The 22,789-nt window shown below is 52.1% G+C and overlaps 1 protein-coding gene across 1 annotated transcript in view; it reads right to left on the bottom strand.

The window, feature by feature from the left end:
* Positions 1 to 17: 17 nt before the first annotated feature.
* GRIK3 (glutamate ionotropic receptor kainate type subunit 3) overlaps positions 18 to 22,789 on the bottom strand; it is a 69,252-nt gene continuing 46,480 nt past the window's right edge. Inside the window, exons 8-16 of the mRNA XM_010723354.3 lie at positions 22,640 to 22,747; positions 19,726 to 19,839; positions 16,933 to 17,136; positions 11,861 to 12,084; positions 7,916 to 8,034; positions 5,734 to 5,951; positions 1,426 to 1,648; positions 1,035 to 1,285; positions 18 to 292 (exon numbers count right to left, since the gene is read on the bottom strand). Of these exons, the coding sequence (XP_010721656.1) occupies positions 98 to 292; positions 1,035 to 1,285; positions 1,426 to 1,648; positions 5,734 to 5,951; positions 7,916 to 8,034; positions 11,861 to 12,084; positions 16,933 to 17,136; positions 19,726 to 19,839; positions 22,640 to 22,747 (1,656 nt within the window). The 3' untranslated portion in view covers positions 18 to 97. The remainder of the gene's footprint in view (positions 293 to 1,034; positions 1,286 to 1,425; positions 1,649 to 5,733; positions 5,952 to 7,915; positions 8,035 to 11,860; positions 12,085 to 16,932; positions 17,137 to 19,725; positions 19,840 to 22,639; positions 22,748 to 22,789) is intronic.

The raw sequence follows: 22,789 nt of genomic DNA, 5'->3' as shown, positions 1-22,789 counted from the left end.
CCTCTTGTTTTGTTTTGTTTTGTTTTAAGTCCCTTTCTTCCCTACTTCAGAGCGCATCCTTTGCACATCCTTCCCTCCCGCCCCCAGTTTCTGCTGCCTATGGGAACACGGGTGTCAGGCCGGTGTTGCAGCTCAAGCTGTCCTTCCCTGGCAGCCGGCGGTCGTTGAAGGTGTGCATGTTGATCACAGCATCTGCCTTCACCATGACGGGTGGGGGTGGTTTGTGCTTGACCCGGCGCTGGCAGGTGAGTGACAGCCGGATCTCGTCGGCCACCGCGCTGCAGAAGGAGCGCTGCGGAGAGGAGGCACAGAACGCATCGTTACCACCCCGTGCCTGCAGTTTTGGAGCTCATCTCTGCAGCAGCAGAGGTTTGGGCCGTGCTGAAGGCATCAGGTTGGACATTAGGTGAGATTTCTTCTCCAAAGAGCAGTGATGCACTGGCGCAGACTGCACAGGGAGTGGTGGGGTCACCATCCATGGAGGTATTTGGAACCGTGGGGATGTGGCACTGAGGGACGTGTGGGCATGGGGGGCTGGGGTTGCACTGGAGGCTGAGAGGGCTTTTCTGACCTCAGTGACTTTGTGATTCTATGATCAGCTGTGCTCACTGGGACTTGAGCTGTGTGCAAGCTTTGGGGTTGAATTCTCTGCTTTGGTAAGGTTATACCTTAGGTGTGCTAACTCCTGCAGGAAGGCAGAGCTCTGGAGGGTTTGTATGATGCTGCTGGGGGCCGATATGAATCAGAGGGTTATGAATCAGAGAGGCAGAGTCCTGCTGCACTTGCCAGTGAGCAGGTGTCTGCACCTGTCTGCCCTGACACACAGGCTGAGTGTTTTGCTGTGGATGCGCTTCCCATTACAGCACCACAGCACGCAGGAAGGACACTCCTACAGGCACTCGTTGTCCACAGGATGGGACGGGCAGGGAGCACAGGGAGGGCACCCAGGGGTGCTGTGGCTCTGCCCTGTGCTGGGGACTCAGGAAAGGGAAATCCTCAGCACTGGGCTAGCAGGGAGGTGTGGGGATTGGTACCTGCTCACGTTCCGCCGTCTTCCGCAGTTTGTAGATGAACTCCACCATGGCCACGAAGACCGACAGCACCAAGCCTGCTGCCAGCACGATGAAAATGCCACCAATGTTCTGGATGCCCAGGGCACTGGCCTCCTTGTTCTCATCCTCAGGGCATCCATTCCCCCGCCACCACTTCTCCTTCATGACGTGCAGCTTGTCCTCCTCCTGCAGCTGCAGGATGGCAATGGTGATCTTGTCCCGGTACGGTGAGCCTGGGGGCAAACAGCACAAAGTGGGGATGCCCTCCCGGTGAAGAGGACCTCCAGATCTCTCTTTTGGAAGGTGGTCCATATGAGCTTTGGTGTTTGGAAATCGGCTGTTGGGAGAGGATTGTGTCCCTACAGCCACTTACCCATGGGGGTCCCAATCCCGTAGCCTTTGGAGTCGATGAGCCCCCCGACCTGGGTGAGGTTGCAGTTCCTCTGGGTGATGTACTCGATGGTGGTGGACTCCATCAGCAGGGCGTAATCAGCCGTCAGGGTCCTCTGGATTCCTTCCTCGTTGTTCTTAACGAGAGCTGTGGGTTTGCTGCTCATGAAAGCCCACATTTTTTCAAAGGTAGAAATTTTGGATTTCTGGGAAAATGATACCAAAATAAGAATTAATATTCTATTTGCTGGGGAAAAGAAAAAATTGCATCTTTACAGTAAAAAAAAAGACAGTGAGAGAAGACAGAGAATGTTTTGGAGGATCTGTTTTTCTCTCTCTCTCACACGCTCTGTTGTATTTCTGTCTTTCCCCAAGCACCACAAGGAAACGTCTCCTCTGAGGTAAGTGCAACTGCCAAACAAATTTAACGTACCCACATAAACAGAGGCTTGGAAATATTCGAGAAGATTGTCTTATGGTTAAAAATAGGCTCTGGTATTCTTCCACGAGCAGCAGGCGTTCTGTTAGAAAGGAGGAGCATGCTGTCTAGCTTGCTCTTTGTACAGACACGTTTTTCTTCTAGGAAATGTGTTGGTGAGAAGAAATGTGGCTCTTTTCGGTCTTTCCGTAACATCTTAAATACAGCCTTTGTCTGTGACCACGCTCTTGGTTGGCTGCTGTGCTGGGGACAGGCACAAGGCTCATCCTGCACACGGTTCTGGCTGCTGCTATCCATATATTTATACAGGGGAAAATGAGCTAAGCCAGACGGTCCCTCTTTGTGATTGATATTTCAGATGCTTTGCCTGTCCGCCTCCTTTTTTCAGCATGTGGGTTTGTGGCTGTGGTCACCCGTCCAGCACCCCAGTAGTGCCACATGGTGACAAAGGCCATTCATCTGCTGCTGACCCATGGGCTCATCCCTGCTGGAACAGCCACGGACTCACTGGTGTCAATTAGAATTCATACTCGTTATAATCCGCTGATGAACCTGCGGTGCAGGAGCGAGCTGCATTCAGGAGGCAGGATAATCTCCCTGGCCTGAAAATCCGGTCCAGTGCCTGTGAGCTAGATTTGTGGCATCTATCAAGCCTCAAAGAGCAGCAAGAAATGTCGCCTCCAAAAGGATTATTAAATATCTGAGCATTACGATGGGTAATTGAAATGAACAGCGCACTCGAGTTGCCGATAACGACTTGTTTAACATTTATATAGTTCAGATCAGAGGCCTCTGGGTTCACTGGCTCTCCCTTTTGCTCTTTCTCTTCCTGCATTTAATGCTCCTTGGGTGTTGACACAGGGCTCTTAAACAACATCAGTGTTCTCCCAGTTTAAAGCACAGAGCAAAATAAACTGGCAAAAAATCAATAGGCTGCATTTAGTGAAGCTAATAGGACTTGCATGAGGCATTGTAGCTCTTCAGGCAGCTTAAATTACATGAGACAGGACTGCTTGGAATAGAAGAAAAAAAAACACTTTTCTCTTCTCTGGTCTTCTTAAATCCCTTCTTTTGACCTGCTGCAGGGACTTCATTGTGTGGAAGTAGCAGGATGGATGCTGCATGGCTCCAGCATGGAGTCCTGGGCTGCAGACCTTCCTGTTTGCTGCAGCCCCAGCCTTGTGTCTGCCCAGCAAGCTGTTGTGGCCCCGTCCTTCCCAAACAGAGCCCTGGGGTGAGCTGTGGTTGCAAAGGCAGCTCGGCACAGCTCAGCACAGCTCAGCATAGCTTGGTGCAGTTCGGCACAGCTCTGCTTTGGCTGAGCTCTGCAGTCTGCAGCCCTCCACCTCCCCACGGGGAATTTATTTCCAGTTAGTTTCTTTAACTCGGCTAACAGGAGATAAGAGCAGTCCCTTTCCAAGCGAAAATTCACCAGCTGTAATTCTCGGTGCAGCACCAGCGGTTTGATAGAGCTGGCTATTTGTTAGAAGTCCAATTTAGAAGTGATTGTCAGTCATGGTGAGAGCAGCCATCAATCAGGCGTTGCAGGAGGAATGTGGAGCTGCAGCTCACACCTCACAGAGCGCCGGGCCGCACTTCAGAGGGTCTCATTTATCCGTGGGATGTGGGTGATGTCCCCTGAGAACACACCATTGCCATCAGCAAAGCCGTCCTCGTTATGCACAGTAATTCGTTAGCAGTGAATTGATACTCAGTGAGTACATACGTTGTGTACACGTTGTGGGATGTGAATACAGCATCCGGAGGTGTTCGAGACCAGGTTGGATGGAACTTAATGATTCTTGGGGTCCTTTCCAGCCCAAGGCATTCTATGGTGGCAAGCAGCCCCTGCCCTGGAGCTGAGTGAGGGGCAGGCAGAAGTGGGCAGCAGCCCCACTGTGTGCAGGGAGTGCAGGAACTCAATGCCTCCGAGCTCATTCTTTAGAGTCACAGCTCAGGAGCTGCCTTTAATAACCAATGCTTCAAGAGCAGTCACCCAAATAAATTAATGGAATAGTTTAGAGGAGGCAATATGAGGCATCTTGCCAAGACATATATGCTTTTTTATCAGTGAAATTGGCAAGAAAGTAACTTTCAGGCTGACGATTTTCAATTCCAGCCTGTATGAAAAAATAAATTGATTTTCCCCAACTGAAGATACTTACTCTGGAGGATTTAACATTTCTGTACAAGTGAATGTATGTGTACACACATCCACACACCCTCACATTAAACCCCACGTTTGTTCAGAGCGAGACAGCATCTCCTGCATGATATGAAGGATTCCTGGCATGATCTGCAATGAAAGCGAGATGCTGCTCCCAAATTAATTGATCTGTTTACTCCTGTAACTCAATCTGCATCGCCAGGAAATAAATAGCTGCTCCAAGGTTCTTCTCATGAAGTCGCAGTCTGCTGATGCAGTCGGGAAGCTCTCAGTGCTGCGGTCTATGGGGGGGTGTGGGGGTCTCAGGGTGGGCAGCAAACAGCTCTGCCAACTGCCCATGCACGAGGGCTGAGTGAATGCAGCATCCCCTGTGCTGTGCCCGTGTGTGTGTCACAGTATTCATCTCCAAACAGCAATGGCACAACGCAGAGAAAGGGAAATGTGCTGCAGCACTAAGCTGTGCCAAGTGCCCATTAGAAGCCCAGAGAACGATTCTGATGCATAATGATAGGAAGCTATAAAAGATGCTGTGTCCTTGGTTTAAAAAAAAGATAGTTTCCTTTTATTTCCACATAAAACTCTTATCGGAAAGAGTAGTTAAAACAGCCCAGTAAAAGGCTGCGTCTCCCAATGGCTGCACCTTCAGAAGGCAGCACTGTGCTGCTCCAGGTGCAGCCAGCTGCCATGGTGAGGAATCCTACTGCTGATCATCAGAGACCCCAAAAGACCCCCACCACACACAGACTGAGCATTTGCAAGGAGACAGAACCCTGCTTCCGTGATTTCGGGGGAAGTATTGAATACATACATACTGCCCAGGAAAACCTTTGCATATGTAACACAAGCACTGCAAGTAAGCTGAAGATCAGTCGTGCAAGGCACGCGTGGTAGTGTGCAAGGATCCCCTCGTGCATTTGGCACTGAGAATAAAGCATGCCTCAGTGTTCTGCTGTGGCCTTTTCTTGCAAGACAGCTTTTTAAGGTCACCATTAAATTTAAATTCCTCTCCAAGCTGGGATGCTCATTGCTTAGGTTAATCACCCCTCATTTCGATTCCTTTATTCTCTTGCTCTTTTCTAAAAGTGTGTTTTTAAAGGCCAGCTGCGGTTCCAAAGGTCTTTTTAAGTCTCTGGGTTTCTTTCCATTTTTGAGGCAGCAGTGAAATATGAATGCTCTCAGCACCCTCCCTGCAGTGTTGGCTAACTTCTGAAATTATGTTTTAAGCAGCAGAAATAAACGTGATTTGATTCTGAAGCCTTGGTGGCATTGCCATGCATGGGGCTTCAGGAGGTAACGTGGGTATGTGAGCAGGGGCACCTGGGGGCAGGAGGGGCATTTTGGCTGCAGACAGAGCAGCGTGACCCAGGATGGAGGAATAGCAGTGGGTGAGGTGTGGAAATGGGGATTCTTAGGGAATGAAGGAGTTTTCTGTAGGCTTTAGTGTGAGGAGCATCCGTCTTCTTTGCTGTAGGTTGGAGCGTCTAAGCCTGTGCTGGGTACAGCCCCCAAAGCTGTCAGATTGCTGTAATTTTATAATTGCGACTTCAATTAGCAACTGGGAGAGAAGGATTTAGCTGTGATGTGAATCTAGGTAAGCTAAAGTGACGGGGCTAATGTCTTAATGAAGATGGCAGGCAGGAACAACCTGCTGGAGAGGGGAGGCAGCATCCCGAGCCGCGTCTCACCTTGAAGAAGGTCATGGTTGCGCCGTCCTTCACAGCCCCATACTCGATTTTGGTTTGCTTTGCCAGGTCGTCTGCTGAGTCAATGGGGGATTCCATCCTCTCCACCGTCAGGAAGGCAGCGAGGTTGGCCGTGTAGGACGAGATGATGATGAGGGTGAAGAACCACCAGATGCCACCAATGATCCTCGTGGAGAGAGCCTTGGGCATCAGCTCAGAGCCTGGGGGAGGGGATGGGGGGGGGTGGGACCAGAGAAGGGACCTGTTTTATATACATCATCCACGTGTATACGTACGCATACATCAAGGATTGGGTCTCACTGTCAAACTGTAACAGCTACGTAATTAAAGCCAGCTGCTTTTGAGGCACATCATCCAGACAGATGCATGCGAGGAGATCAGTGGGTCCTTCCGTCCCTTTCTTGCTGACCTTGGGTACAGTGCACAATTTACAGGGAACATTCAAACCGAAGTAATTAACGAGGCAGCTTTTATGAGATTCAAATAGCAAGGCATTGATGAACTTTGATGAGTGTTTTGTTCTGCCATTTAAAGTGTGCTTTGCTTTTATACGGATCGCTTTTCAAAGCGCTCACTCCAGGGAGTGTGTTCAAATACACAAGGTTTTAAAAAAAAATCAAACACTGAGAGAAAGGAACTATCAGGGTCCGGTGCTTTGAATGGTGGTTAGAAGTAGGGGAGCTGGAGATGCTGCTGCATGAAAGGTGTAACAGGACTGGAATGACTTTTACTGAGCAAACATGAAGGACTAAATGGGCTGTGCTATTTTTGTAATCACCCAAGACACCTTTTAGAGCCAGGAAAGAGCTCTGGGTTTGAAACAGCTGCATTTGGAGGATACATCCAACCTGGAATTTGCAACAGAGAGCAATTTTGGCTTTGCAGAGCAATTTTGTGCAGCAGCATCAAAGCCTGGTGTGGAGTGCAGCTTTTCTCCTGTCTGAGTGCAGCGAGGAGGCGCCGGGAAGCAAAGCGTTGGGTTTCCAGTTTGCTTTAGTTCTTCTCAAGACGCCTCTCCTTTCCATCCCATCCCTCGCCCTTTGATGCACGGGGAAGTGTGACATCAGTCTACCTTTGAAATGTTTTTCTTCTTAGATGTGGGATTGAGTTAAAAAGAATACGGCTCTTTTCATGTATCCGCAGCTGCTGCCCACTGGGGCAGGTGTGGGCAGGAGCCCCACTGCTGCGGGGCAGTGCTATGGGTCTGCCACTCGCTGGCTGCCACCACCACTATGGGATAAATAAAATGGGAAGGGTGTTTGATGTTTTCCACTGATTCCTATTTCTGGATTTTCTGCAATTAGACCACAGCTGTATTTTGCTCCTCATTCAGCTCTGCTCACAAGCTCGCTCCGTGCTGTCTTCCTAATGGATTTACTCTATTCATTCCATCTCTATACATTCTTTTTGCTCTGTTGCATCCATAGATACAGCTGTAATCCTATCTGTGCCCGTTTCTAAGCTCCCTGCCACACTGGTAACCCACACCAGCAGCTCTGAGAGTGCTCCAAAGGGCTCTCAGCCATTTCCCAGTGCTCCAAAGGGCTCTCAGCCATTTCCCAGTGCACAGAATGGCCACACAGGGATGGAAACAGGGACAGATCAGAGTGCACAAAGCTCTGTCTTCTGCAATAGATCTGAGATCACATATTTAAACACATGGCTGAACTAACAGAGCTGGAGGGCTGCTGCTATGTGTGGCACTGCCCCTGCACATCCCACACTGTGATTCCCAGTAGCTGCTCTGGAGCTGCTCCTTCCAACATCTGCACATGTCATTAAGAGTAATTACTGTTAGCAGGGCACATGCGAGCTGGCTGTGCCCTGCAGGGTGAGCTCATGGGATGGGCTTTGAGCCAGCGCCCAAAAAAAGGGCAAAAAAAAAAAGGCTGAGATGCTCAGTGCTGCTCTCACCCAGAGAAATCTGGGGGTTCTGTGGGCACACGGATGTCGGAACCCCATTGTGGGCTATGCCTGATCAGAGCAGCCCCACTCCCCATCCCCTGACAGCTGTGCCCGGGGCTGGCAGTGTCCCTTTGTGGTGTCTGCTTGGATCTGACAGACACAGCGATGTTATCTTGTTCCTGTCACCTAGAAATGAAGCCGTACGTCTGAAAAGCTGCACCAAAAGGCGGTGTGGGAGAAGCAGCAGGGAGCTCTGTACCTTGCTGCATCAGCGCGCCCATCCCGAACCAGAAGCTGTTGAACAGGGTGAAGTTGTTCTCCACGATGTCTGAGCCGGGGTTGCAGGGATGTGCATCGTACCACTCGTATGGGCTGAACCTGTGAGGACACAGCAGGAGCTCCTTAGCTGGGATGTGGCACAGAATACGGGCCATGCACACCCGGTGCTGCTCAGGGCTGCTGCTCCATTTGCCTTGCAGCTCCTTAAAGAAAAAGGCGAATTCAGTGCCAGGTTTTGGGCAGTAACCAGCATGGCTGTGAGGCCCGCTGTCCCACATTGCTGCAGAGGTGGGACATGAGATGTGGGAGCAGCTGTGATCCTGGGCCTCTGAGCAGAGGTGCAGCACTGATCCTGCAGGCGGCTGGGACAGAGCTCTGGTGCAGGGGACTCTGCTCATGCCTGTGGGATTGCGCTCAGTGGAGCTCCTCACAACCCCACAAGCAGCAATTCTCTGTGTCAGCACTCACTGTGGGGTGCTGTGATGCTCGGGCTATGGGAGAGCACTCCTTCTCCAAGGGGAATCTCCATGGACAGCCCTCTATTCATTCAAAACAGAAGGAATTCAGTCATCTCTGCACACATCCTGCCCACGAGCACAGGCTCTGCCTCTGTTATTACCAGGAGCTGGTATGGATACCCCATAGGAGGGATGCTGAAGTTTATAGAGCTGTTTATTTACGTTATTTTAGAGTCCCAGATTTTGCAGAGATTAAATTAAAACCATAATTGACATAATGGTTCTTGAACCAGGCATTAACTATCATCTTCACTTCCTTCTGAAATCCCTGGAGCTTTGCAGCAGCCCCGTGGCAGAGCCCAGCCTGCAGCTCACGCTGGGCAGTGTTCCCCCATGAGCCATGCTGGATGTGCTGCTCCCCAGGAGGTTTGGTGCTTTGCTTCTCGTGTCCACAGGCATGGAGAGGGATGTGCTCAGAGCACAGAACAGCTCTGTCCCAACACAAAGAGCTCACGATTCAAGGAGCTGCCCCAACCTCTGCTTGCTGCACATACCTTTCACAGAACCCAAACTATATAGCACAGGATGGAGCTGTGCAGGGGGTCCTTGGAGCCACCCCCCACCACCCACCTCCCTCTGAGTGGTGAAATATGAGAAAATCAGAGAGGAAAAGCAAACATTGGGCTGAGCTGCGCTCTGCCTCATCTGTTCAACCTGCTGTCAATGTGTGCTGTGTGAGCGATGCTGCCTGAGCCCCAGCTGTGGGGTAGAGGTGGAGTTTGGGGCTGGATGGAAAATTTCTCGGGCTGCCCGTGGTGGGCTGTTAGACAGAAAGGAATTGCTGAGATCAAATGAGCCTGGCAGGATGGCACGCTGCAGAACTTCAAGGTCTCCAAGTGAGAACCTACGGATGTTGCTCAGATTACAGGGAAATATTCAAAAAATTGCAAAGCAGCAACCGCCTTCAGTGCTTGAAAAGCAGCAGGACCATTAAAAGAAAGGGTAGGTAAGGTAGGAAGCAGTGAGCACTGCTTGGTGACCCCACGCAGATGCAATCTGGGCTGCTTGGGATGTGCCATGGGTCGGCATCTCTCTTCCTCAGGTGCAGAACAGGGGCTGAGAAATATTTCATCAAAACCTCTGATTACTTTCTTGTCTCTTTTCGGCAAGGGAGCATTTCAAAGAAGGCTTACTTAAAGGTGAGATCTAACACGAAATGCTTCTGAGTCTAAATTGCATCTCCAGAGAAATCTCCCACGGATCACCCGGTCTTGGTTGCAATTAAGATGAGTGTTGATCCCCACCCTGCTGTGCCAGAAGTGATGGGTGGTGGCTGTGACCCCACACTGTGTCCCCTCACAGGAGATGCCACGAAGCTGTTGGCATTGTGATTCTCCAGGGCTGGGAGCAGAAAGGCTGATTAAAGGGGGAGAGGATCACATCCATCCTTTCCTGCCTCTGAGCAGACCGTGGGTTGGCTGCGAGTGGCACTGACCTATGGCTGTAACAGCAGCACATGACTCTGGTGCCTGGTTTGGAACTCACAGCTCTGAGTTAAGGCTTTGTGATGCTGAATGTTTTTTTTCTCTGGAAGATGGAATTTGAAAGGCCTGGCCGGGGTCAAAAGCAGATATTGGCTGTGTTGCTTCTGAGTGTGATAAATACATCCCATATTTCCCCCATGAAAGCTCTTAACTCTCTGTCATTCCTGCAGAACCTTGGTTACGCAGAATGCTTGATGTTCTTAAAAGAGTCTGAAAGCAGAAAGAGCACCAGGAACAGAACATGTGGAGAAGAACCTGTTTATAGGGCTGTGTTTCAGCCCCTGTGTAGCCCACGCAGTGCAGTGCAGTGCTGTGCAGTGGGGCTGAGCAGTGCTGGGTCCCAACACAGTGGGGGCTGTGGGGGTTGGGGGCTGCCAGCACTGCCCTGTACTGCAGTGCCTTGTGTGGGTACAGAGTACACAACAAACACGCTTTGGAAGAAGAATCTGGGTCCTCTGAGCTGGGTTTGGTACTCAGATGAATAGGGAGAAATAAACTCATAACAGTTAAAACTGTATTTGAATTCTAATTCCAAGCTGTGCGAGCATCCCTATAATTGATGGTGTTCGAGCCGAAGACGTTACGGCAGCAGAGTCCATCTAGCTGTGCTCTGCATGGCTGACAGAGACATAAAGTGAAGAAATTCCATTAATCATCGCAGTATTTCTCCTTTCTGTAATTACCAGGGTTCTCTGTCCCGGGTGAGCACCTTGCTGCTGAGAGCACCAGCACTGGGGGGCTCAGTGCCTTCTGCCCTGCCCCAGGGCTCTGCCACGTGGCAGAGGTGCACTGCAAGGGAGGGAGAATGCTTCCCTTACAGCCTGCAGCCCTGGGGACCCTTGGTGCCATCAGGGGACATGAGGCCCCTGCAGTGGGGGGTCAGGGATGGAGAAGCTTTGCCCCCCCAGGTGGGCTGGGGAGCGCTGGTGCTGTCTGCCAGGCAGGGATTCCTCTGACAACTGCTGTGATGTGTAATTAGGATATTACATAGTAAACTCAGGAAATCATCTCTAAAAGCCTCCAAGGACCTGAGGGAGGTTGAAAATTGCAGATTTGTTGGAACATGAGGGTTAATGGGTTCTAGTTACTGCAGTTTCATGTTTAATCTCTGCTCTGACTGCCTGATGGATGGCAGGGGCTGAGGCAGGGGCTGCCTTCTACATTGTGCAGTGGGGAGGCACAGCCCTGGGGGGCAGCAGGGGCTCCTGAAGCACTGCTGCACGGCTAGAGGTGTGCAGCAGGCTTCCCTGGGCCTCACCCCACGCATCTGAGCACCTAAGGAGTGTGCATAGCCAGGGATACGGCCAAGAGCAAGCAAAGGCTTTGTTCTGCTTTGAGGAGGTGGCATCACGTATGCAGAGCAGCCCTGGACTGTGAATCTCATCAAAGACGCTGTGAAATTAATAACACATGCAAATGTATGCAAATTCTGCTGCTTTTAAATATAGAGGTTTTAAACATGTTAATTAGATGCATATTAATTTCTGTAAACAGACACATTGTCGGGTCCGTAGCAATGCGCTCTCCGTTCTTTTGCCATTGGGAAGGCTGTGGGGCTGGCTGTGCCCTTGCTGGAAGTGGGCTGTGCAGGAGGGGAGGCACTGATTGCAATGCACAGAGAAGGGTCACTACAGGGAAGATAAAAGTTGGGCCCGTTTTGGTTTAACACAGAGCAGTGCCACAGTTGAGCACAAAGCCATCTGCACTCTGCAAAGCCACGGATGCCCTGAGATCCTGTGCTGCAGCTGATGCTGGGATCTCCCTCTGTGGGAAGGGTAGGAGTGGAGTGGAGCAATGGGTCATGGGCCAGGGGTAATCTCATTAATGAAACAGGATTAACATCGTGGCTCCTGCGGTGCAGTCGGATCCCTGCAGAGCTCTGCGGGGTGTGGGAGCAGCGGGGCCCTGTGGGCATCCCCTTACCTGGCTATGACAAAGAGCACGCAGCTGACCCCCAGGTAGGCGAGGAGAATGTACATCCAAATATCAGGAGACAAAGGGTTGAGGAAGGAAAACACACTGGGGTTGGTCCCGTTGGGCTTCCGGTACAGAATGCTGACCCCCAGGGTCATAAAGGGCTTGGAGAAGTCTATCGCTTTTTCCCGTACGTGGGTGATGGTGAGAGGAGCAACAGCCAGGTCAGCTTTCTGTGCACGGCACGGGGAGAGACACAAAGGGAGAGAGAGAGAAAGAAGCCATTAGACAGTGAGCATCCTCATCCCTCCAGCCCTGCTCCCCAGCACATGGAGCTGTGTTTGCTGCCTGATCTGCTCCTGGGACACAGGGCAGTGCAGTCCCAGGCACAGAGCCTGGCTTTCAGCTCTGCTGGGCTGTGGGAAGCCTGGGTTCAGCTTGTTCTGGTCTGCTGAAAGGCAGCATCATGCCCTGACCCCAAAGGCTCAGTCTGCACTGCTGGGGTGGCTTGGGAGCCACAGCAGAGCCCATGCTGCTATGGTGCAGAGGTTCTGTCATTGCTGCCTTCACCAGAGAGCTCCAAACCCAGCGCTGCGTGTGTCCCAGTGTGAGCAGGGGAAGCTGGTGGAGATGGTGAAGGATTTGTTTCCTGATATTTCTGAGAAAGGGAGGAAATGAGCAGCGCTGCGGCCAGGGCCAGCAGCCACCTGCGTGAGATCCTGCAAGCCAGAACTGTCAGAATGATGGAGCAAGCAGAATGCTGGCCAGGAGCTTGTGCTTTGCCACAGAAAACGAGAAGAGAAAAATCTGCATGGATGCCCGAGGATCAAAACGCTTTTAGCACAGTAATAAAATTTTACTGTGTCATTTCAGCAGCTCCCGTGATCTGATGGCAGCCCCACGTCCTCAGCAGCACGTGTCCCATACAGCCAGAAGGAAGCAGCAGCCCGGGCTGTGCTGTGCCCACAGCTTTCAAGGCAGGACTTTTCAAGGGGTGCTTTGATGCCCTTTTTCTCAATGCAATTTTTTTCTGGAGGTGGCTCTGACTGAGGCTTTGCTGATGGAGAGGCTGTGGGTCAGCACCCCAACGGTGCAGCTGCCATTGGTCACAGTCACACCGTGCCACCACGATCTGGGTGTCACATACTGGGTCCTGAATGCTTCTTTCTCCCATCCCCAGCTTTGTGCTCTGCACGGTTAGATGGCTTCTATTAGAAATGAGGAATTACGGTGAGTGCCAACAGCTTAAAGGCCCTTATCCAGCAAAGCCACTTAAGCACATGCTTCTGCCTTCTCGGAGCCTGCACACCCTCCAAGTGCTACGCATCTCCTCAAGTGCTGCTCTGAACCGAGGCCAGGGAGCCAACATTCTCAACACGGAACGGGGCAGCCCTGGTGCTGTGTCACTGTGTGCTCTGTGCAGGGGAACTGTGCTCACTGCAGATCTCTGCACTACTCCCACGGACCATGCAGTCCCATCTGCAGCTCTGCTCCACGGGGCCGTGTTGGGCCACAGACCTGCAGCCCCTGGAGCAGAGCAGCAGGACATATATTTATTCAAGAAAGTAAGCTGCCTCAGTGCTTATTTTGCCAATCTGAGCTCAGTGTTTACATAAACTAATTAGGTGTGCGTTGCCTGAGAGACAGGTAAATAGTGCATGCGTTGCTGGGTTGTTATCCAGGCTCTGTCTGGCAGCACCCAGACGTTCATCCCCTATTGGGGCATCCCCAGGTGCAGCTGCCCTGCTGGGCACAGCTCTGCCCACAGCACCGCTGTGCTGGGAATGCTGGCAGGGAACCCTAGCAGGGAGTTGGCTTGAAGGTCTTCCAATCTTTTCTTTAGGGAAGATCCTCAGAGAGGGAACAGCAACACCTCAGGGTGTCACAGGGATCACAGTGACAGCAACTGAGTTCCTAGGGATGCACCAGGGAGGGAAGAGCAGGGAGCCAGCACAGAGCTGGGGCTGCTCCCCACACCACCGAGAGCTTCAATCAGCTGCTCCATGGTCTGATCAGTCTGAATGCTCCCAATTAGCAGTGCTGGGCACAAAGGAGGGTGCAACCCTGCTGCTGGGGCTCACTGCCATCTCCTGACAATGAATTCCTGCAGGGTATGAATAAGAAGTGAAACAAGAGGAGCCTCATCCGCCAGCAATTGGTTTTCCTGTTGCTGGCCCAGTGGCTCCCAGATGAATCCCCTCTCTGCAGCACTTGAGATAAACACCCACCAGTGCACAGCGCTAATGGGAACGTGGCAATGTGGTGCAATATGTATTTCTGCCAGAATGTACTGTCAATAAATGCCCATTTATTGTGAAAGTGTTAAATCAGCTGTCATAAATCGTCCCTAAGGATAGACATTACATCTTCTCTATAGTTACCATTGGCAGGGATTTCCATTAGAAACCCTATTATTTTTCACGCCTTTTTTATTCCCACAAGAAGTTTTCAGATTGAATGGAAATTTGATATGTACTGTCTCAGCAGAAGACAAGTTTTATTTGTGAACGAGTTTGTGCAAAATGTCCAGAACAATTCACGCTGTGGTTTTATGTGGCTCTGCCCACAAACAACGTGGAAGATTTGCAGCCGTTCTGTTGGCAGACAGCTACGATTTAGAACCGGGATGGATGGGCCACGGCGCGCAGCGCAGCTCTGCTTGTATCAATAATAATTTCTATGAATAAGCAGCAGTAATAGCTCAGTGCTGATGCAGGGCAGAGATGTGCCATTGCCAGCTCGCTGCTCACTGCCTGTGGATGCAGAGCAGGGTGGGTGATGCTGTGCAGGGTGAGCAGCAGGCGGGTGCAGGGCTGAGGGTTGCTTGCTTGGGGCTTATCTGCTCCTGGGGGCACAAATGGGGTCAGGCTGTGAGCGACTCTGACTGCTGTTGCTTTTCCTGTTTATGCTTAAGGCCAGAGTGAAACAAAGCAATTGCACAAAGGCGGATTGCCCGAGGCATCGCTGCCTATGGGCAGGCATGTCTGGATCAGAAGGGACAGCTGATGTGCCACTCCAAAGGCAGCAGTGCAGCAAGCTGTGCAAACAGCCCATCCTCACCACGTGCTGCGGTGTGCACTGCTGTGAGCTGAGCACCACCACCCCAAAACTCATTCGTCACACCTCCTAAGCAGCCCCACTGCCTGAGCATCTCACAGCACCAACAGAAGGGCCCGTGGGGTGGGAGCTACCCCTGCCTATGTGCTGAGGCTTCCCAAAGACCCCCCTGCTTTGCGCAGGTGAGAAGGAGATGCCTGGCAGGGTGGGCAGTGCTGTTCCCATCACTGTGTCTGAATGCCATCTCCAGCACTTTTCCTAAGAGGTATAAAATCTTCAAACTCTCCAGAGCACCAATCAGGTGTTGTTCCTCTCCCTGCCTGGTAGGAAGGAGCTTTGCTGCTAAGGAAGGGCCGCATCTGGTTGCAGTTTCATTTTTTAATGCTTTACATAAACACTGCTGTAAAAAGCAATGACGTGTAGATAAGGAAAGGAATGGCTTCAGACAGGGTCTGGGCAGCGGCTGTAAATCACTGCCCCGTGTGCAGCCAGCCATACCTGTCAGAGTGCAAGCCTGATGCCTGCTTGCAAGGAAACCTGCAAGAAGAGGGGTTTGGCCCTTTGCTGTTGCTGAATGTTAATGTACTGTTTTATTAAGTGGCCAAGAAATGCTTCAGTACAGACTGACCGTGAATTCAGGGCATGACTTAATGAGGTTGTTCCCCCTATCTTCTCAGCTTGTCGCTTCCAGTCTTGGGAAGATCAGAAAAGCCCCTGAGAGCCCTGCAATGTCTTGCAGGACATTGAAAGTGACATGGGTCAGACTAAGTGACAGTGCGGCTGTTGTTCCCCATATCTCATCTCCTGTTCAGAGCTTTTCCCCAGCGACCTGCAGCAGGGATGCTGTGCTGGGAGCAGGGACCTGCTTGGCACTGCAGGATGCTGTGATCTGGCACACTACCAGGGGACACAGCCTGTGTCACACATCCATGTCACACATCCATGTCACACATCCATGTTACACATCCATGTCACACACATTGCTCAGGGCACACAACATCCAGGGCTGTTGTGTAAGAGACCCTTCAATCTATACTTAGAGCTGCATGGACCTGTCTGGAAGCAGAAGCACAGAGGCAGATTTGCACAGCCTGTGGCACATTCCCCTGAGAGGCAACGTGTCCTGGTCCCCAGGGCTGTCCTCGTGCGCCCTTGCCATCCTCCTGCCTCTCCAGGATGAGCCATCCAAGGACTGCTGTGTGCTTCTCAAACTGACGGAGCATCACCGTGTCCCTCTAAGGGACGTAATCATTATCATCTGCATTTTACAGATGGAGCAAGTACTGCACAGAAGCAACTTGTCCAATGTCATTTAAGGCAGACAAGACAAATCTGGAAACACAACCTAGATCTCTGAGCCCCAGCTCTGCCATCTCACCACGAGACAATGCTCTGTTATCTGCTCACAGCAAAGCTCATTTACCGAAGTGACTCACCCAGCAAATGCATCCTCCTCACACGGCCTGGAAGAGCATCACGGCTGCTACGTACAAGAGATTATTTTTGTCTCTTTTCTGCAAGTGCAGCCAATGAATCTGGGAGGTGTCAGTGAGGCTGGGAGGGGGTCCGAGTGCTGCACCACTGGGACAGGACTAAAGGAGAGAGGGATGTGCTGTAGCTATAGAGCTGCAGCTGCTGCCTGGGAAATGGAGATCAGAGGTGAACTCTGTCCTCATCTTTTCTTCCAGAGACCTTTTTCAGGAAGGAGAGCTTAGTACAAACACCACAGCCCTGAGTGGGCCTGAGGGGACATGGGGTGTGCTGGAGGCAGAACCCAACTGGGAGCTCAGCATCCGCTGGCTGTGTGTCCTGGCTTCAGGCTAGGTGACCTTTTGGCAGCTGCAAGAGCAGAGTTGTCCCTGGAGTTGCACTGGTGTCAGTGGGCTTTCGTAAGCTGCCTTATAAAAAGTGTAGATATGGGGAGAGAGAGCTGTGCCCCATACATTGCCCATGCCCTCCGGCTTTGCCACCCAGGTTTGGCCACGCTGTGCCCCAACCCCACTGCTGCCCCGTGCCCCACTCACGTGGTCAATGAGCTCCTTGATCATCCCGTTCCACTGGCCCTTGTCGTCCTGTGCTCCGTACTTGCCGTCCTCCACCAGGCGAATCTCATAGGTGAAGCCCAGGATGACAGCCAGCTCCTTCAGCAGGTCGATGCAGTACCCCTCGAAGCGGTCGTTCCCAAAAAGGGCCGTGTCAGATTTGCGGAACATGACGAAGGGCTCCTCCTGGGCACGGACAGCACAGACCCCATTATGGCTCAGCCTGGCTCCAGGGTCAGCTCGCCAGGCTGTGCTGGCACGGGGACACGCTGGGAGTAAATTAACTTTGCACAGCGCAGCAGCTAATTAGCAACCTTGTTTACCCCACAAAATTTAATTTTGTCTCTTCTGAGCGGCCAACTGTTTTCCATTTGGTGGGATTTCAGGGACAAAAATATCCATTTCATGCTCTGAAATGAAGTGCTGAGGGGCAGAGCAAGGTCAGGGGGATGAATAGGAGTGCCAGTCCTGCACGGTCGGATGCCCCCCATGCTGTGGGTCTGGGGCTGAGCCCAGCAGGCTCTGTGCATGGCTGCTGCAGCCCAATGATCCCCCGGTTCGATTCTGTTCCGTTTTGAAGCGCTCCCTATGGGATGCAAGGCTCTGCTCTGGGGAGTGGGAAGGTTGGGGCAGCAGCTCCAACTGGAGAAGTGCTCCATGCCCATGGGGCAGCAGGTAGCAGGTGTGGGTGCAGTGAGCGGCACGGCCTGGGATGGCATCAGGCATGGGCAGCCACCAAGGGCAGGGAACGGGGGGCACAAGGGTGGCCCGAGGGGGGAAACACGGAGGGGACAGATGGGAACAGCAAAGGCTGAGAAGCACTGGGCAGGAGCTGGGAGGCAGGCGGAGGTAGCAGAGGCTGATAGATGGTCACAGTGAGGGCTGCACACAAGGCTGGTGTCCTTGCCGACGGGGCTGGACTCCGACGCCGTGCTGGGGAGCAGGGATGGGGCCGGTGTCTGCCTGCAGCACAGAACAGCGTCTGCAGAAGCACAGAGCGATGCAGGAGCACCGCTGTGATAGGGCTGAGTTTGGCTCTGCTACACCCCACTCCCCCACACCTCCTCCCCGGCTTTTTTTATCTCTAGAATTAGTGCTTTGTTTGTGGATCGGTCCAATCGATTGGTCTGGATATAAATACGGCAGCTCCAGAGCAGCTGTAAAGCACTATTAATTTTGGGAAGCGCTGTAGGGATTACATACATATTTAACAGCCGAAGCGCCGAACATTAGCACGGCGCCCGCTTCAGTAATGCATCTGCAGGTCTCAAACATTTCCTAGGGGGTAATTCTGAACTCTGTGAACCACTTATTCACGGACTATTTCACAATTTATTACTGAAAATGGCCAGACATCCAATTCACAAGCTCTCTCGGTTTGCTAATCGATTTCTCAGTGAAGGTGCCCTCAATTTCATAACTTCACAGTTCCCATATTGCTTGGGGAGAGCGGTGCCGGCTGCTGGGGTAATATTTCTCTTCCAACAAGTTGCTGCGATATGAACAAAAAGGGGAAAAATAACCTTTCGTGCTTCCCCTTCTGAGGCTCCTCCTCTGGCTTTCCGGCACAGCGGGACAAAGGCAGAGTGCAAATGCACAAACAGTTTAGGGATGTGGGTTTTTAGAGCCCGGTCTGTGAGGGTGCAGTGGCTGCAGACTGAGGCTGAGCGCATTCCCTGTGGGCTGCAGGGTTTCCCCACCCCGTGCCCCTGGCGCAATACCATTCATAGGAACTGGTGCTGTCTGCATGTTTTGCAGTCTGTACATCCTTGCAAAGCATGGGATGAAAGCGCTGCCCGAGAGAAGAATATCAGAGGCAGATGGCTCACAGGTCCCCTCCTGGCCCCATCGTTTTGCATTACGCCCTGCTCTTGGAGGGTCACCCCAAGTGGACGTTTCCAGGCCCTGCAGTGCATCCTGACCCCAGCAGATGCCTTCCCCAGCTTCAGCCCAGCTCTCAGCTCTATCTATCCCTGCCCCTCCTGCAGTCCCATGGCCTCACCTCACCCTTGCAGGCTCCTGCACCTCCCACTGCCCCCCACACATCCTCCTTTCCCCCCCATCATGCCTTTTGCTTTATCACTTCGCTTGCACTTGTGCCACAGCTCCTGATGTGGCTGTTGCTTTCCATACCTGTATCTGCTGGAGAGCTGTGGCTGCACCCACTGCCACTGCTCCATACACAGCCCTCGGTCTCACGGATTGCACAGCCTAAAGCTTTCAGCCTCAGAGGTCCCCCCAGTAGCAGCTCTCCACCCTCCCTCCCCAAAAATACAGGAGGACCGTGTGGCTGTGAGCCGGCTGTGTGGGGTTGGTGCTCCTTGTTCCTTCGTGGTGGTGCTCCACCAACCCGCACTGTGCGATACGGCCGTATCCAAACCAAAGCCACTCGTCATAACTCATTAGATAGAAAATAAAATTCATTCTGATCTGATGCCTGCCATCAAATCCAATAGCCAACGTGCGGACAAAATGCAGCGTGACAGCTGGCAGCAGAGGGGCCTGCTAAGCAGCCGTGCTTTGCTGGGTAATGGCATTACTGAGAGCTGGCTTATCAAAGATGTGCTTAGGAGAGGGAAAGAAACGTGATTGTCACAGCTCAGCCTGGGTCTGGGGCTGTTCCTGGCATCACTGTGCAGAACACTAGCATCCCTGATGTGGGGCACTTGGCAGCCATGGGGGTCCCCATGGTGTCCTGACTCCACAAGGATGCACACGGGGAGCAGAGGGTGTGCTGAGCTCAGGCAGAGAGGGGGAAGAGTTGCAGTTTCTTACCAGCACAGTGGTGACAATCAGAGATCTGTTGCTCAGTGAGTCCGTGACGTTGGGCCCTCGTCCCTTGGAGATCTCGGTGATGTTCAGACCATTGGAGGGGTTCCATGTACCCACCTGAAGGGAAGCGAGCAGGCAGGAGGTGAGCCGCTGGAACACCAGCAGTGTTCCCTGGAAACGGAAATTGCTTTCTTTTGGAAGCAAAGCTGACATCAGCTTGTTTCACCCAACCAAAGTCTGCGATCATCACTCAGCATGGGTCACTGCTGTGCTGTGCAATGGGCTGTGTGCTGCATGGGGCAAAGCTCGGGGAAGGCAGCAGGGTTGGGAGCTGAGTGCACCATTTGCAGCTGCACTGTGTGGGGTGGGTGGTCAGACTGACTGACTGTCAGCTCTGGGCCAGGGCAGAGCAGAATCAAAGGGAGCAAAAATATACCAAAATTTGGATTTAATTCCCTGAGCGGGGCTTTCCCAGGAAGGTGCCAGGAGCTGCGGGGAGCACCATATCTCCTCCACCCCCCTGGCTCTTCCAGGTGCTCTGCTTTTCTCCAGCTGTCAATTTCAATAAGTCGTTAGGCTTTGAAGGTGTCTATTGACCCAGAAATAGCAAAACATGTCTCTATTTAGAGAAGCTGGCCGGGCAGCTCTAAGCCTGTTAACCCAGACCGTGCAGCACCGGAGGCTGGAGGAGCGTGACGGCGCGGTGTGGGGTCAGCAGGCTTTGTAATGGGTGATGCTGCCTGGCAAAGAAACCTCATAAACTCCAGAGGACTTTCCATGAATGCTGTGAAAGGCTCTGAGTGTTTTCAGGTGAAGCCTCTCTGCCCTCCATCTCCCTTCTGTCCCAGCAGCTGCAATGCAAAGGTCTGCATTGCTAATGGGCACAGGGGGTCTGAGTGAGTCTCCCCTGCTCAAAGCTCTGCGGGATGAGGCTTCTTTAGGAAAAGGAAATCCACGGAACTTAAGGCAGAAGTAATGAGTTTAACAAAATGACAGAAAGAAAAGGAAAAAGAAAACAAGTGCCTTAAGAGAGCTGTGAGGCTCAGATAGTCAAAGCACTTGTAATTAGGTTTAGTTAATGCTCCGGTAATCCCTGGAACATCCAGGAGGTATCGGGATCAGGAGTGCAATCCTAAAGCTCAACAGACATAAGCTGCTCTACATAATGCAGAACCCAAGCAGGATTTGTTTGCCGTTCAGCATTCTGTTATTTCAGATTAACCATTGACAGCAGCGCGGCGTCGGCGGAGATTTGACATCGATACTCGAGAGCCCCTCCTGAGCCCACGGGAAGCTTTCAGACAATGAGATGGTGAGCTGTGAGATGTCGGGATTTGCTGCAGACAGAAGTTGCACACAATACGCACGGAGCTGCGGGCGGTGTGAGGCACACAGCACTGATAACAACGCGGTCCTATGGAGCACCTGGCAGACAGATGTGCAACATGGAGATGCACTGTGCAGTGCCTTACACATCTCTCTGCTACTGCAGCACTCCAGAAAGCTGTGTTTTGGGTGGTGCTGCTTCTTTTTTCGTTCAGACTCTATGGGGAAAAAGAAGCAGTCGGGGTACGAAGATCAGCATGTGCTCAGTTTGTGTGAGATGGGCTGTGAGCAGATGGGGCTGAGGGGTCACAGGGTTTATCTGAAATAATGTTTTCTTTATTCTGTGCTTGGCACCAACAAATGCATTGCTAGGGGAGGGCTCTGCTGACCTGGAGATTTGTTGCTGGAAGCACGGAGCTACTATGGTGTTGTGAAAGTGTGGCGACTGCTTCTGCTGGAGAGAAGAGAGATGGGATGGAGCTGGGATGGGATAGGATAGGAGCTGGGAGCTCGGATGGAAACACTCTGTGAGCACTGCAATTGATCCCCAACCCCAAATTGAGGAAGCATCTGCTCCCCTCGGCAGATTGCAGGCTGCTCCTGACTGCTCCCAGCTGGTGTCCCTGTGAGATCCATCCTCTGTCCATGCCCATGGGCACAGGGCTCAGTGCCTTGTCACTGCTGCCAGCCCATCACCTTGTGTGTGTCTGAAAGCAGACGGCTCCAGAGAGGGGAGGAATGGCTGCCCTGGAGCTTGCAGACCTGCAGCACAGCCCTCAGCAGGGCCAGCACTCAGCATCACTCTGCAAAGGTCTCTGGGAGCCCTCAGTGTCCTCTTGTGTGGGTTTGGAGCCCAGTGGGGGTCAGTGGCGGCCATGAGGCAGCCTCAGGCTTCTCTGTTTTGCTTTAAACAAACAGACCTCACCTTGAGACTCTGTGTTAGAGGCTTTGGTGCTTTTCTTTTGAAAAGTAATTGGAGAAAAGGGAATGAAATCCCAGTGACCACTCAATGACCAGCATGGTCTGTGCCCCTGAGACCTGCAGCAATACAAGGGGCTGAGGCTGCAGCCCAGCTCCTGGGACAGCCAGAAAACACGCTTTGCTTTTTCCTTATCATCCCTTAAATAACACAGAGACAAATTAAACTACGCAGCGCATCCTCCAGAACCTAGCCTGTAATAAGTCAGTGCCATTTCCAAGCAATTTTCCTTGCGGAAATCAGACCGAGATGATGCTTTCAAGAGCTGTTTGGTGTTCTGTGAGCAAGCCAAGCAAGGAGCTGGGGGGGATGGGTTTTATACCCCCCCTAGGCTGGGCGAGCAGAGGTTAATGGCTGATCTGAGCATTCCTTCTGCTCCACGCTCTGCCGTGTCCCCAAGAAGTGCCACAAGCACTCCTGCAGCTGGGATCTGTAATCCGCCATGCGCTGCTCCAGGGCCGTGAGTCACAGCAAAGGCATGGAGAGGGATCAGAGAAATCTTGCAGAATAAATATCCTTTTTATATAAAACTCAGAAAACAGAGAAACAACGCAACCACCAGCCGTCTCCTCCACGTCAGAGCTGTGCTGGGGCAGGACAGACACTGCCTACCTTTTCAAGGCCATCTTCTTTCAGGCTGATGATGTCCAAGTCAAAATCTGTGCGCAGACCGCTGCTCTTGTTAAAGACGATGCGTCCGGTGAGTCCTTCCCACTGAGCCTGGAAGGGGGAGGAAAAACACAGGGCTGTCAGTTGGTATCG

The sequence above is a fragment of the Meleagris gallopavo genome, chromosome 25, assembly GCF_000146605.3.
Source record: "Meleagris gallopavo isolate NT-WF06-2002-E0010 breed Aviagen turkey brand Nicholas breeding stock chromosome 25, Turkey_5.1, whole genome shotgun sequence".
Taxonomy (NCBI): domain Eukaryota; kingdom Metazoa; phylum Chordata; class Aves; order Galliformes; family Phasianidae; genus Meleagris; species Meleagris gallopavo.
This window is presented reverse-complemented; position numbering and strand designations above follow the sequence as displayed.